Source organism: Pteropus alecto, unplaced genomic scaffold, assembly GCF_000325575.1.
Source record: "Pteropus alecto unplaced genomic scaffold, ASM32557v1 scaffold400, whole genome shotgun sequence".
Taxonomy (NCBI): Eukaryota; Metazoa; Chordata; class Mammalia; order Chiroptera; family Pteropodidae; genus Pteropus; species Pteropus alecto.
Window position 1 is genome coordinate 618320 of NW_006430045.1, and position 12029 is coordinate 630348.

At 43.6% G+C, this 12029-nt stretch overlaps 2 protein-coding genes and 1 pseudogene across 6 annotated transcripts in view; 1 reads left to right on the plus strand and 2 right to left on the minus strand.

Annotated features, from left to right (window-relative positions):
* Window positions 1–6537: 6537 nt before the first annotated feature.
* The window catches only part of LST1 (leukocyte specific transcript 1), a 10640-nt gene continuing 5148 nt past the window's right edge, over window positions 6538–12029 (minus strand). Inside the window, exons 2-4 of one of the 5 annotated variants that reach the window (XM_025045981.1) lie at window positions 11929–12027; window positions 11599–11621; window positions 10423–10947 (exon numbers count right to left, since the gene is read on the minus strand). In XM_025045981.1, the coding sequence (XP_024901749.1) occupies window positions 10795–10947; window positions 11599–11621; window positions 11929–12027 (275 nt within the window). In that variant the 3' untranslated portion in view covers window positions 10423–10794. Of the gene's footprint in view, window positions 7562–10422; window positions 10948–11598; window positions 11622–11928; window positions 12028–12029 lie in introns of those variants that run through there. The other 4 variants (XR_003045983.1, XR_003045984.1, XR_003045981.1 and 1 more) reach the window with 4 other exon arrangements.
* On the plus strand, window positions 7240–9780 carry NCR3 (natural cytotoxicity triggering receptor 3). Its single transcript, XM_015589020.2, has 4 exons — window positions 7240–7294; window positions 8544–8888; window positions 9055–9162; window positions 9285–9780. The coding sequence occupies exons 1-4, from the start codon at window positions 7252–7254 to the stop codon at window positions 9332–9334; spliced, it is 546 nt and encodes a 181-aa protein (XP_015444506.1). The 5' UTR covers window positions 7240–7251; the 3' UTR covers window positions 9335–9780.
* LOC112478988 lies at window positions 10171–10289 on the minus strand (annotated as a pseudogene).

Here is a 12029-nt window from a genome sequence, read left to right on the forward strand (position 1 = left end):
GCTGGCAGTATTTCTTGTGGTTTTCATATACCTCACTCACACCTTTCTAAATAAACCACCTCCTCTAATTAGCCTGATTGGAGGGTGCTATTTTCTGTTGGGATCCTGACTGATACAGTGTGCATATGTGTGTATACAGGGAGTGTGGGGCCTAGGGAGATATGGATCTCTGCAGCTCTATTTCTTACTGGAAATGAACAAAAAGGCATCCTATCCTGGTGTAAGTACCAGACTTTGCAGCTTGGTAAACGAGAGGCTCTCCCTGAGGTAAGGTGGGAAAATGAGTTAGGATTCTGAGCCCACAAAGTGCAGCTCTGTAGAACCCTAGCCTACTCACTTATGTTGCCTTTGCCTAAAGCTTTTTCTTTCTACAAAGCCTCCTTGTAGAGCTTTGGGTGGAACTTGGCAGCAGTTTATTTCTAAATTTCCCCCTTTTTTTTTTCTCATGGAAACCTTACAGAGCTTATGTATAGTTATCAAAATTTATAGAGCAATAAAGAGATTGGAAACACACACACACACACTTTCAGTGAAGCTAGAATACACAGAATACCTACTACAGACTCCAACTTTTGTGTTATGTGGGACCAAATTCCAAGCTGAGCAGGCAGTTTTCAGGTAAGAGCGTGGAGGAAGGGAGGGTCCCAGTGACAATATTGCAAATAGCAAATAGCAAATAATCCTTCCTGGGAGGAAAATCCTCACCTTGAGAGGCAGGGCTGACTGAAGAAACTCAGTACTGGTAAAGGTGAATTGAAAATGTTTTATAAAGTGCCCAAAGGGACCCAGAGATCTCAGAAAGTGCCAGGAAAATTCTCCTATTATTCAGTGTATCACTTAGGTGCACTTGGGAGATGGCCAGCGATGAGGCCTCCTGTGAAGCCTCCTGTGAAATAAAGAAGGCTAAGGTTGGTGGTAGACACTTAACTGGGAGACTTTCTCAGAGGAAAGGAGGGAGTGGCTATAGAGAGGTGCCAAACTTAAAGGAAATAATGCACTGTTATAGCAAAAGAAGAGGAACCCTTGACTTTTTAAGTCTGGAAAACTATTCTGGACCCTCTCCTCACCCCCAAGGCCCTCATGCTAATAGTTCAGAAAATTTAGCTCATTTAAATATGAGTAAAAAAAGAAATGACCAAAGCTTCTGTTCTATTGACTATGAGGAAAAAGGTAAAAAAGAGAAACACAATTTACTGACAGATGACGATACAACAGAAGTATATTGTCAGAAACAGGTGAAATTGTAGCCCAAATTTGCATCATGAATTGAAAAACAAAACTTTTGTAGCCTTTTAGCAGTGAAGGAAGGCCACACATCAGAAATACAAGTACTCAGAGAAGAGATGATAATAGGAGGGTATGAATGAGAACAGGAAGAAAGACATGGAAGAAAAACACAAAGCCATTTCAAAAATGAACGGTAAGTTTTCTGGGGGAATAGAGACATACACTTCTAATTAAAAAAAAATTACTTGAGAAATATTTTTTTTTAATTTTTAAAGTTGAGCAGTTGCTATCATCAACAGCTTTTGTGAAATGCTTTCATTATTTTAGTAGAGATGGTCACGTTAATGCGACGAATTGTATGAATAGGAACTAGAAATTACACGAATAGTGAATTGCTTTCCTAGGATAAAGACTACTTGGTTAAGTTGTTTTATATTATTTAGTCAATTCTGGCTTAGATTTGCTAATATTTTTATGAAGTTCTTTTTTTTTCTCTTACATCTATGTTCATGAGTGAAATTGTTTTATAATTTTCTTTTCTCAAACTGTCCTTGCCTGACTTTTGTGTCAAGGTGATGTTAATCTCATGAAGTTGAAAAACTTCTTGTTTTCTGATTGCTAGAATAATTTTTGTATGAGTGGAATGATCTACGCCTTGAAGATTTTGTAATGATCTAGGCTTGGTGATTTTTTTTTTTGGCAGCTAAATTTTTAACAACCAATTCATTTCTTTAATGATTATAGATATATCAGGCTTTTAATTTTTTTGAGTCGGTTTTGGTGTAGAACATTATTTATCAAAATTTGCAATATAAATATTTACTGTATCTGACATTACTTTCCCTTTAAATTATTTATTTTTGGCCTATGCATGCCTTTTCTCTCCCTTTTCTGCATAGTCAATTTGGTCAGAGATTTTTAGTATGAGTAGTCTCTATAAATATACATTCGTATTGTGCTCTATCTTTTTTCCCCTATTTCATTAATTCCTAAAAATATCTTTATTATTTCCTTCCATAGTTTTTTTGGGTTACTCTGTGCTGTTTTCTAATTTCTTGACATATCTGTTCAACTCATTGATTTTCAAACTTTCTTTCCTAATATGCATATTTACTTCTATGAATTCTTTTAGCTACATTCCGTAGTTTAGATAGGCAGTCTTTTCACTGTCATTCAGTTCAAAATATTTTAAATTCTATTATAATATTTTCTTTTAACATTTGCATTATTTAGAAATAGATTTTTAAAGTTTAAAAATACATTAGAAATGAATTTTTTAAATTTCCAAATATATAACAAATATTCTTTGTCATTGACCTTAAATTGTCATAGATTTTGGTTAGCAGTTGTGTTCTGTGTGAATTTTGGTTCTTTTTTCCAAATGTTTATGTATACCTGAAAAGAATGTGTATTTTCTAATTTTTCTAAGATTCTACATATTTCCATTAGATCAAGCTTATTGATTGTCTGGCTTTATTGTTCTATGTCTTTAGTAATTATTTTCCTGTTTGATTTATTAGTTTCTGAGAGATGTAGGTTGAAGTCTCCCTCTAATATTGTAGGTTAAATTTTTCTAAAGCAACCTTGCACTGAGAGTCCGAGAGCACATGGGAGTGCTCCCAGCCAGCCTGGCAGAGTCAGGAAAGGCTTTCAGTGGAGGAGTGATTGGCCCCCAAAGAGAAGAGGTGAGTGCTTTGCCAGACTTGGCTCATTCTCCCACTCAGAGAGAAATAGGGGAGAAAGAAGGTGAGAGATGGGGTGGGAGAAAGAGGTGTGCTGATGGGGAGAGGTGGGGAGGAAAAATGTGGAGAAAGATAGAGAGGCAGAAAAAAATGTGGAGAGAGATCATCAAAGTGAAATAGAAATATGGAGGGATAGAGTGTCTGTCACATGGAAAATGCTCCCTAAATATTTGTTGAATTATGAATTAGTGACTAAGCAGACGTGTGTGTGTGTGTGTGTGTGTGTGTGTGTGTGTGTGTGTGTGTGTGTGTAGATATTTAGAGAGATGTGGGATATGGGTAGAGAGATAGGGAAGAAATAAACGATATGAATAAAGATGGTGAGACAAAAAGAGTTGTGGACAGAAACGTGGGAGATATGAGAGAGAAGGAGAGAGATGAGGGAAAAAGACATAAGGGAAGATAATGCCAGGATGTCTGGCACATGGAAGGCACTCACTGAAAGTGTTGTTGAATGAATGGATGAGCCCCAGTGCTCAGAAAGAGAGGCGTGGAATGGTATTGAGAAGAAACCACGTTGTCCATCAGAGAAGCAATTGTACTGGTTTCATCCTGAGATGGTGGGAGCCTTAACTAGCAGTGAGAATCAAGAGGTGGGGAAAGATACCTGAGATATTTCAGAGGCAGAATGGACAGGACTTGGAACTGTTTGGATGGGGGAATTGAGGGATAAGGCAGAATAGGATAAAGCCCAGGGTTTCAGTGACTGGGTAGACTGTGTTTCCATTCACTGAAACAGGGGATATAGGAGGCTGACCCGGTTAGGTGGACACCAATGATTTTGAAATGCCTGTGTAACATCCTGGAGGAATTGACTAGAGGTCAGTTAGATGTTCTGGACTCAGACCTCAAGAAAGAGGCCTGAGGTGAATGTGTAGACTGAGATGGAGGAAGCAGTAGTTAAATTAAATTGTGGCTGTGACAGGATTGCCTAGGTAAGCCCATGATAGATGCTCAGAATTTGTTGATCGAAAGTGAAAGAAACAACCCAAAAGTCCTCCAAATGGAGAACGATGTGAATGTACATGTGTAGGATACAGGAGTCTGGAGGGACTCAGGCCTGATTGCTCATATGTTCCCGTGAAAGAGGAGGTAAGATTCCAAAGTGAAACAGCTTCCACTGTGATAAGACCCAAAGTATAGGTCATGTAGAGTCGAGGTGATGGTTGGAGTAGACAAGGTAAAGCAACTGTGAAATCAAGTATTGAAAAGTCATTTGCAAGACATGTATAAGAATGTTCACAGGAGATTTATTCATAATAGAAAAAACATAAGAAACAACCCAATTGTTCATCATGAGACGAACAGATACACAAACTGGTATATTCATGTAATGGAATACCACTCAGCAATAAAAAAGAACAAACTACTGATACATGTAACAATGTAGATAAATCTCACAGACATTATGCAGAATGAAAGAAGCCAGATACAAGTGTACATACCATCTGATTCTATTTATATTAAGTTCAAAAACAGATTAATCTATAGGGGTATAAATTAGTAGTTGCTTCTGGGAGGGGAGAGGAATCAACCAAATGAACAGGAGAAAAATTTAGGCGTGACAGAAATGGTCTATATTTCAATGGCAGTGTTGTTGACATAATTTGTCAGAGGTCATCAAACTGTACACTTAAGATCTGTGCATTTCACTTTATATAATACATCTCAGTGTTTAAAATGTCATTTACCTGGACATTAAGTCTTCCAGAGAGATGACAGAGGTTGAAATACAGAGGAAACTGGAGATTCAGGTGTCAGCTCTTGATGAATGTGAGGGATGTTGGACAATGATAGCGAGAAGGAAAGACCGAAAGTAATGGGGTCCAATGCTATGAATCTCAGAGAAGTTGTGGTTAGAGATTGAAAGTATAAACTGGTAACCATTAATTAGGTGAAAAACAGTTATAAGGACTTAGCCAGAGAAGTCACCCACATCTTGCCCTGCCAACACTCAGAGGAGACACCAGGTGAGGTGGGATCACCTGTGCTGGGATTCCAGAGTCGTCTTCTGTGTTGTCACCTCTTTGCCCACTCTGAGCTCTGAGTTGGGAGTTTATTGGTCCTGATCTCATTCAAGTCAGCCGACAGCTAGATGTTAAAAAAGTTAGGCCAGAGATATATGTCCATCCACTTCACAACTTTTGTATTTGTTGCCTTTCCTCTTGAATCCCTGGTAAAACTTTCTTTGGAAAAATTCCATCCTTGTGTCCCCTGAGCTGATTAGTGCAGCAGTTCCCATCCTGCAGGTTAAAGTTCCTTGAGGGTCTCAGAGTTATTGAAAAGGGTCCACACATATACCAGAATTTATCCTAGATGGACTTAAAAAAAAATCCAAGTATTGTCTTTGGCATCCACAACATTTTTGGATATTGAAAATTGTAGGTATAGAAGAGACGTGGCGAGAGAAAGATAACCTTGAGTTTAGGTCCAGCTATAACACTGGTCATCCTAGTCCAGGACTCGGGAGGAGCTAGGGGCTAACAGACACTGAACATCCAGTACAGCAGGGTCTGGAGGTCGACAGATCCTACTCCTATTTTACAGATGTGCAGGTTGTGGAACCAGGACTTCAATTTAGGCTGACTTGACTTCTAAGCCACATTGCCCTGGGACATGGGGTAGTGCCATGTAATTTAGTGTGTGCTGTGAAAGTATGGTTTTATCCTCAGGCCAGTTGCCCATTCCAGCCCTCACCCCCACTCTAATAAGTGGTGACCTCCCCTCACTCCCCAAACCATGGGTTTCTTGCAGTTGAGTAGGAGGCAAAATTTTCTCTACATTGACTCTTTGGGTGGGGATGGGTGTTGATAGGGTGAGGCAAGGTAAAGGACAAAGCAGAAGCTGGAATTAAGGCCCAGCTGAGAAAAGCCACCTGTTGGTGCCTCAGGCTGCCCCATGCTCTGTGACCACCAGGGGGCAGCCCTTGCCTTGCCATGGGGCACCTCAGTCTCATCCTCTGGTTAGATTGCCCTAGGAGGCAGTCCTGCCACTGGCGGAGATTGGCTGAGTCAGTCCTTCCCAGATGTGTGGCATGCGTGCTTGTCTAGGTGGTTCATAGAAGTTAAATAGTTTTTTCAAGTTTATATAACTAGTTTGTGGGGGAGCTGCCATCGAACCCAGCCTGACTCAAAAAAAAAAAAAAAAAAAAATCTCCAGATCACTGCAGTGAAGGGTGGGAACTGCGCAATCTACAAATGTATTGTGAAACAGAGCTGGAGATGTAGACACAAAGTAAAAATATGTATCAATATGAAAGGAGCCAGAGAGAAGTGTGTGGTGAGGGCTAGGCCCATGTTTCACCAGGCCTATTACAGGTAATCCTTTTCTGTGTGCTGTGTTATATAGGTCTGCAATACATACACAAGAGTGTGTGGCATTAATCCCTGTATAACCTTGGAGTTACGTGAAATGCAGTGTGTCTTTTATTTGTGCCTATACAAATACATTTCATGTAATGGACGCTTTGTGATTTCTCAATAAATGTTAGTGAATAAAATTATAAATAAGTGGATTTACTAGTGGGTGATAAGTCTGTGCAGAATGGTCTAGGTAAAGCATACCTCTGTGAAAGTTATGTTTCTTTAATGGAGATCTGAATATGAAGTAGTTCAAACTTTTCCAACAGTTGCAATCATTCAGCCAGACCTTACAAGTCGACACAGCCTAAGTTAAACAGGGTGATGGCTATGCAAATGCAGCTTCAGAATCAAGCCCCTAGCAACCTCCTTCACCATCACCAATCAGCTCACTCCTGCTAAGCCCTACAATGACCGAATTTTTAGAAATCTCCTGGGGAGGGCCAGATTTGAGGGAAGGGAATGGATGGGGTGGGCCTGGGCATTGTTGAGCCAAGGGAAGGAAAGTAGGTTAGCCCTGATCCCAGGAGGGTTCCTGGAGGCTTCTGGGTAAAGGGCTTGTCTTCTTGAAACTCAAAAGGTGGGGGAACCACATCCTGGTCTCACTCATCTACCCTAGCGTTACCAGACATCTAAGCCCTACCCTCCCTCTCAAACACTTAGGCAGCCTGCCCACATGCTGCCCCACCTCCTAGTGACCCAGTTAGCACCATCGGCAGCAGCTTCTCTTCTTAGGGAGGCATGCATTTCATGCCCAAGGTCCCAAGCAATTGAGGTCCTTGGCAAGTGATGTGTGAGTCCTGTGTGTCATAGAAAGCTCCTCACTCCCATCTGGTGACCAAAGGCTTAGTCACAAGCGGTGGGTTGTTCCTCCTCCAGACCTCACTACTCAAGTCCCCTTGTCAACTGGAACGCCCTCCGACATGGCCCGGATGCTGTTGCTCATCTTTATCACGGTCCATCCAGGTGACAGGGCTTTCTCCCAGGACTCTGAGGGGTGTGGGGCTGGGAAGAGGGAGGAAGGAGGAGGCGGAACATAGATATCCCAGGGGAGCAAGCATGGGTGGGGGGAGCTGAACATTGAGCCCTGAGAGGAGTGGCAAAGAGAGTGGGAGCAGGTGTGGCCCTCCATAAAGCTGACACCCAGGGACTCCCCCAGTTTCCTCTGTGTTGTCCATTGAAAGGGTCATTCCCCAGCTTCATCTCAGAGCTCTTTTCTTCTCAGCCACCTTCCTAAAAAGATAAAGTTGAAAGAACCAGTAAAATTGACTTGAAGGAAGAAAGGGCTTAAGAGAAGGGGTCAATGTTTTAAAAGAGGTCAGTTTTAATTTGATGAATTTAATAAGTCTGTTAAACAAAACTTATATCAAGGTCTAGTTATGATTAGGAGTTTTGGACACCTAATTAAATCTAAGTTTCTTAGTGAAACTGATTTTAATTAACTGAGAGACCTTACCTATCAGACATATTCCTTAACTAAATGCAGTGTGGAATCCAGATCTATAGCTTCAGATCAGCTGGGAACCTGGGGCAAATCCAGGCCCCACTCCAGAGACACTGAATGACAAACTCCGTGGGTAGGGCCCAGGGATTTGGTTTAACAAAGACTCTAGGTGATTCCAATGAGCTCTCAGATTTGAGAACTACTGAAATAGAAGAATGAATGGTAAATATCACTGACTAGAGAATTTAATCAGGGATTTAAATGATTGGTTTAATTCATCAATTTGGATAAGTTAAATAGGGATCTCAATCAATTATAGCCATGTCTTCACCTGAATATTTAAGTAATTAATGCTCTCTAACAAAGAACAAAATAGTAAGGGTGGTTTACTATAGGATGTCGTTAGTACTAAAATAATATAATTAATTATATTAGTTAACCAGGCAGCCACATTCATTATCGAGCTTCAATTTTGCTGTGACAGGTAAAATTTCAGCAAGGTGTTACTGGTGAATGCAGCTCAAGAATGATGGGAGAGGGTTAGGGTGAGAGTTGGTATAGGAAAGAATTTGATTTGAAAATGATTTAAAAAGCAATGTTAAGAAATTAGATTGGTAAAGAGGAAAGGATTTAATGAGGCACCCAAAGTGCTTATCCCCCTGACCCTCCATGGGTAAGGGGACAGCTGGGATATTCTACTGCAAGCTCTCTTGTCTTTTTTCTCTGGAGTAACTGGGGAGGCGTTTCTCTGGGTCTTCTCTTTGCTCCCAGGATCCTGTGCTCTCTGGGTGTCCCAACCCCCTGAGATTCATACTCAGGAGGGCGTCACTGCCTTCTTGCCCTGCTCCTTCAATGCCAGCCAAGGGAGACTGGCCATTGGCTCCGTTACGTGGTACCGGGACAAGGTGGCCCCAGGGAAGGAGGTGAGGAACAGGACCCCAGAGTTCAGGGGCCGCCTGGCCCCTCTTGCCTCTTCTCGCTTCATTTGTGACCACCAGGCTGAGCTGCACATCTGGGATACCCGAGACCATGACGCTGGAGTCTATGTGTGCAGGGTGGAGGTGTTGGGCCTGGGTGTCGGGACAGGAAATGGGACTCTGCTGGTGGTGGAGAAAGGTGAGGGGCTGGGAGGCTGTGCTTCCTTGGCTGGAGGCTCCACTCTCCCTGGAAGTTGAGGGTCCTTCCTTCAGGCTCCCGGCCCTTTGTTCCTCCCTGAACCTGTACATGCTTCTTCCCCAGAGTCCCCTTTACCAAGCCCTTCTTCTCTTCTACCCATATGCAGGACCTCCTCAGCTAGGGGCCTTCACAGTCCTCCTTCTTCGGGCTGGATTCTATGCCTTCAGTTTTCTCTCTGTGGCCATGGGCAGCACCATCTATTACCAAGGAAAATGTGAGTAATGGAGCCATGGCAGTGGCAGAAGAGGTGAAGGGACAGTGAGAGAGCTGGAGGAGGGGGAGACAGACCAAGAAGAGGCCTGCAGCGCCCAGTGAATCTGATCAACTCTCCGCCAGGCCACTGTCACATGGGAACACACTGCCACTGCTTGGATGGCTTCCGATGAGTGATTCCAGAACCCAGTGATCCCAATGCTCTTCAAGAGACCCCAATAAATCCCTCTCTGCCCCACCACTAACTTCTTATGAGTCTTGTGTATTTCCTTCTTCATTCTTGAGATGCGCCAGTGTGCCCCTCTCCGGGTTTCCCTGGCTCTTAACTCTTCCTTCTACTAAGTCTGGCCTGAAAAGGTCCAAAGAGGGAGCTTCCAAGCAATTGCGCCTAGAGCTTCCTCCCACCACCCTCCTGGGGCTCAACAGGAGGGGACCCACCTTTTCTAGGCCTAGGAAGCTGAGGATGATTCTCCTGAGAAATTAGGATGATTCTCCTGAGAAATTAGTCCTACTTGTCAATTGCCCACAAATATAGTAGTCTCCCCTTATCCCAGGGAGAGTATGTTCCCAGACCCCCAGCGAATGCCTGAAACCATGGACTGTACTGAACTCTATGTATATGTTTTTTCCTAAACATACATACCTATGACAAAATTTAATATCTAAATTAGGCACAAGAAGAGATTAATAACAATAGTAAAATAGGACAATTATAACAATAATAAAAGTTATGTTGATGTAGTCTCCCTTTCAAAATATCTTATTATACTGTAGTCATCCTTCTTGTGATGATGTGAGATTAATACAATGCCTGCCAATGTGGTAAGGTAAAGTGAGGTGAATAATGTAGGCATTGTGCATAGTATTAGGCTAGTATAAGGGTTATTTGAACACAAGCACTGCCTCGACAGTTAATCTTTTTTTTTTTTTTTAAGCAAGGCAACCCTTAGTTGACCTCACAGATTGCAAGGACCTTGTCAGCTTATAGTTCCTTATTTTTTATTTTTTATACCTACAGCACCTGGTCTTCCTAGGTAGTCTCCCATCCAAGTACTAACCAGGCCCGACCCTGCTTAGCTTCCAAGATCAGATGGGATCGGGCTTGTTCAGGGTAGCATGGCCATAGACATGACAGTCAATCTTAAACTGAGATGGTTGCTAAGTGACTAACGGGTGGGTAGCATATGCAGCGTGGATACCACTAGACAAAGTGATGAGTCACATCCCGGGCAGGATGGAGCAGGACAACGTGAGATTTCATCACACTACTCAGAATGGTGCACAATTTAAAGCTTATTGTTTATTTCCAGAATTTCCATTTAATATTTTCAAACTGCAGTTGACCATGGATAACTGAAACCATAAAAAAGAGTGCACTACTGTACTCTTATCTGGCCTTCGGGGGAGCTTGGGTCCCTAAACACACTTATTCAGCCAATAAATTAGTACTTGACCCCAGAGTGGGTGGTAGGGAAGAGGGGGGTGTAAATTGCTTAAGTTTTGATGGTGGCCATGTCGAGTCGGGGCTTGAGATGGATTGAGAAGCCTGAGACACAATAGGTGGTGAAACCATGGACCTTACTGGGTGAACCACAAGACTCCTGCCTGGGTTGAGGGCAGTGTCTAGGGGTGCTCAGGTGGGTTTGTTCTTGGCAATGCAGGTGTAGTCAGTGCTGGGGTCCTCCCTGGAGCCTTCCTTTTCTCCGTTGCCAAGGTCAGGCCCCTCACCGCAGGGCAGCCTCTGCAGAGATGCATAGTGGTGGAGATCCTGCTCTGAGAGCTCGGCCTGGGGGCCAGGGCAGAGGAAACTGATGGGAGGGAGGTCACTGCAGGGGCCTCCTTCTCTCTGATCCTTCCTTGTGAGTTCTTGCCTCACCCCCACTTTCTTACCTCATTGCCTTCTCAGTCTCCCCTGAGCTTATGCTCTTTCTCTGTCTCCCTCTCCCTCTCTCTTTCTCTCTTCCTCCTCCTCTCACCTCCTCCCTCCTCCTCCCTCCTCCTCCCTCCCTACAGCCCTCGGATCTTGTCCTTTTCTCTTCTTGCCCTTTCTTTTGGTGTCTCTGACTCTCTCACTTTCTCTCCCCCTCACTCAAGAATGACGGGAGAGGATTAGGGTTCTCTCTTATGTTTTCTCTTGGTATCTCTCTCATTTTCCCTGTGTCTCTTTTATTTTCTCTCTGATTTTCTCTCTCACGCTTTGCCTCTTTGTCTCCCTCACTTCTTCCCCTTTCTTTCTCTCTTTGTTCTTATTTCCGCCTCCTTTCTCTATATCATTTTTTCCTCTCTTCTACTCATTTTCTTATTTCACTCTTTCTGCCTCTCATTTTCTGTCTGGCAGACTCTCTCACGTTCCTGCTTTCTCTCGCTTGTCCCCCACCATCTCAGTCTCCGCCCCCTTTTGTTGCCCCATTACCCACTTCCCTGCCCCCAGACTCACGCAGCTCCGCTCCAACTTCCTCACTGGAAGAAAAGAAGAAGCTCAGCATGGCCCAGCCATTGTGCCCTCCAGCCCCCCCTTACTCGCCCCTGCCCCCGGCAGTCATCTCCTCACTTGCTGACTTGCCTGGTTCCCATGGTTCCCACTGCCGAAGCCCTAGCCTCTCTCTTTAGATATTCTTCCCTCCCCTCGCCCAGCTTCTACCACTTTCCTCACCAGAGTGTATCAGAGTTGAAGGGGGCTTCTGGGAAAGCATTAGGAAAAAGCATGGGCGGGGGCAACACGGAGCATTGCTGTGGGACAAATGAGGGAGGCCAGGGTGGGGCTCACCTCTCCTTCGGAGCCGACACAGACAGGCAGACAGAACGACCACAACCAGGAGCAGGAGCACCCCCAGCCCCAAGCCCCCATAGAGGTGAGGGCATTTCTCT

Bases quoted from the DNA above. Each gene is read 5' to 3' on its own strand.
- NCR3 (XM_015589020.2), top strand. From the start codon at position 7,252: ATGGCCCGGATGCTGTTGCTCATCTTTATCACGGTCCATCCAG. The intron at 7,295-8,543 runs GTGACAGGGCTT...CTTTGCTCCCAG, and splicing joins CTTTATCACGGTCCATCCAG to GATCCTGTGCTCTCTGGGTG. The intron at 8,889-9,054 runs GTGAGGGGCTGG...ACCCATATGCAG, and splicing joins TCTGCTGGTGGTGGAGAAAG to GACCTCCTCAGCTAGGGGCC.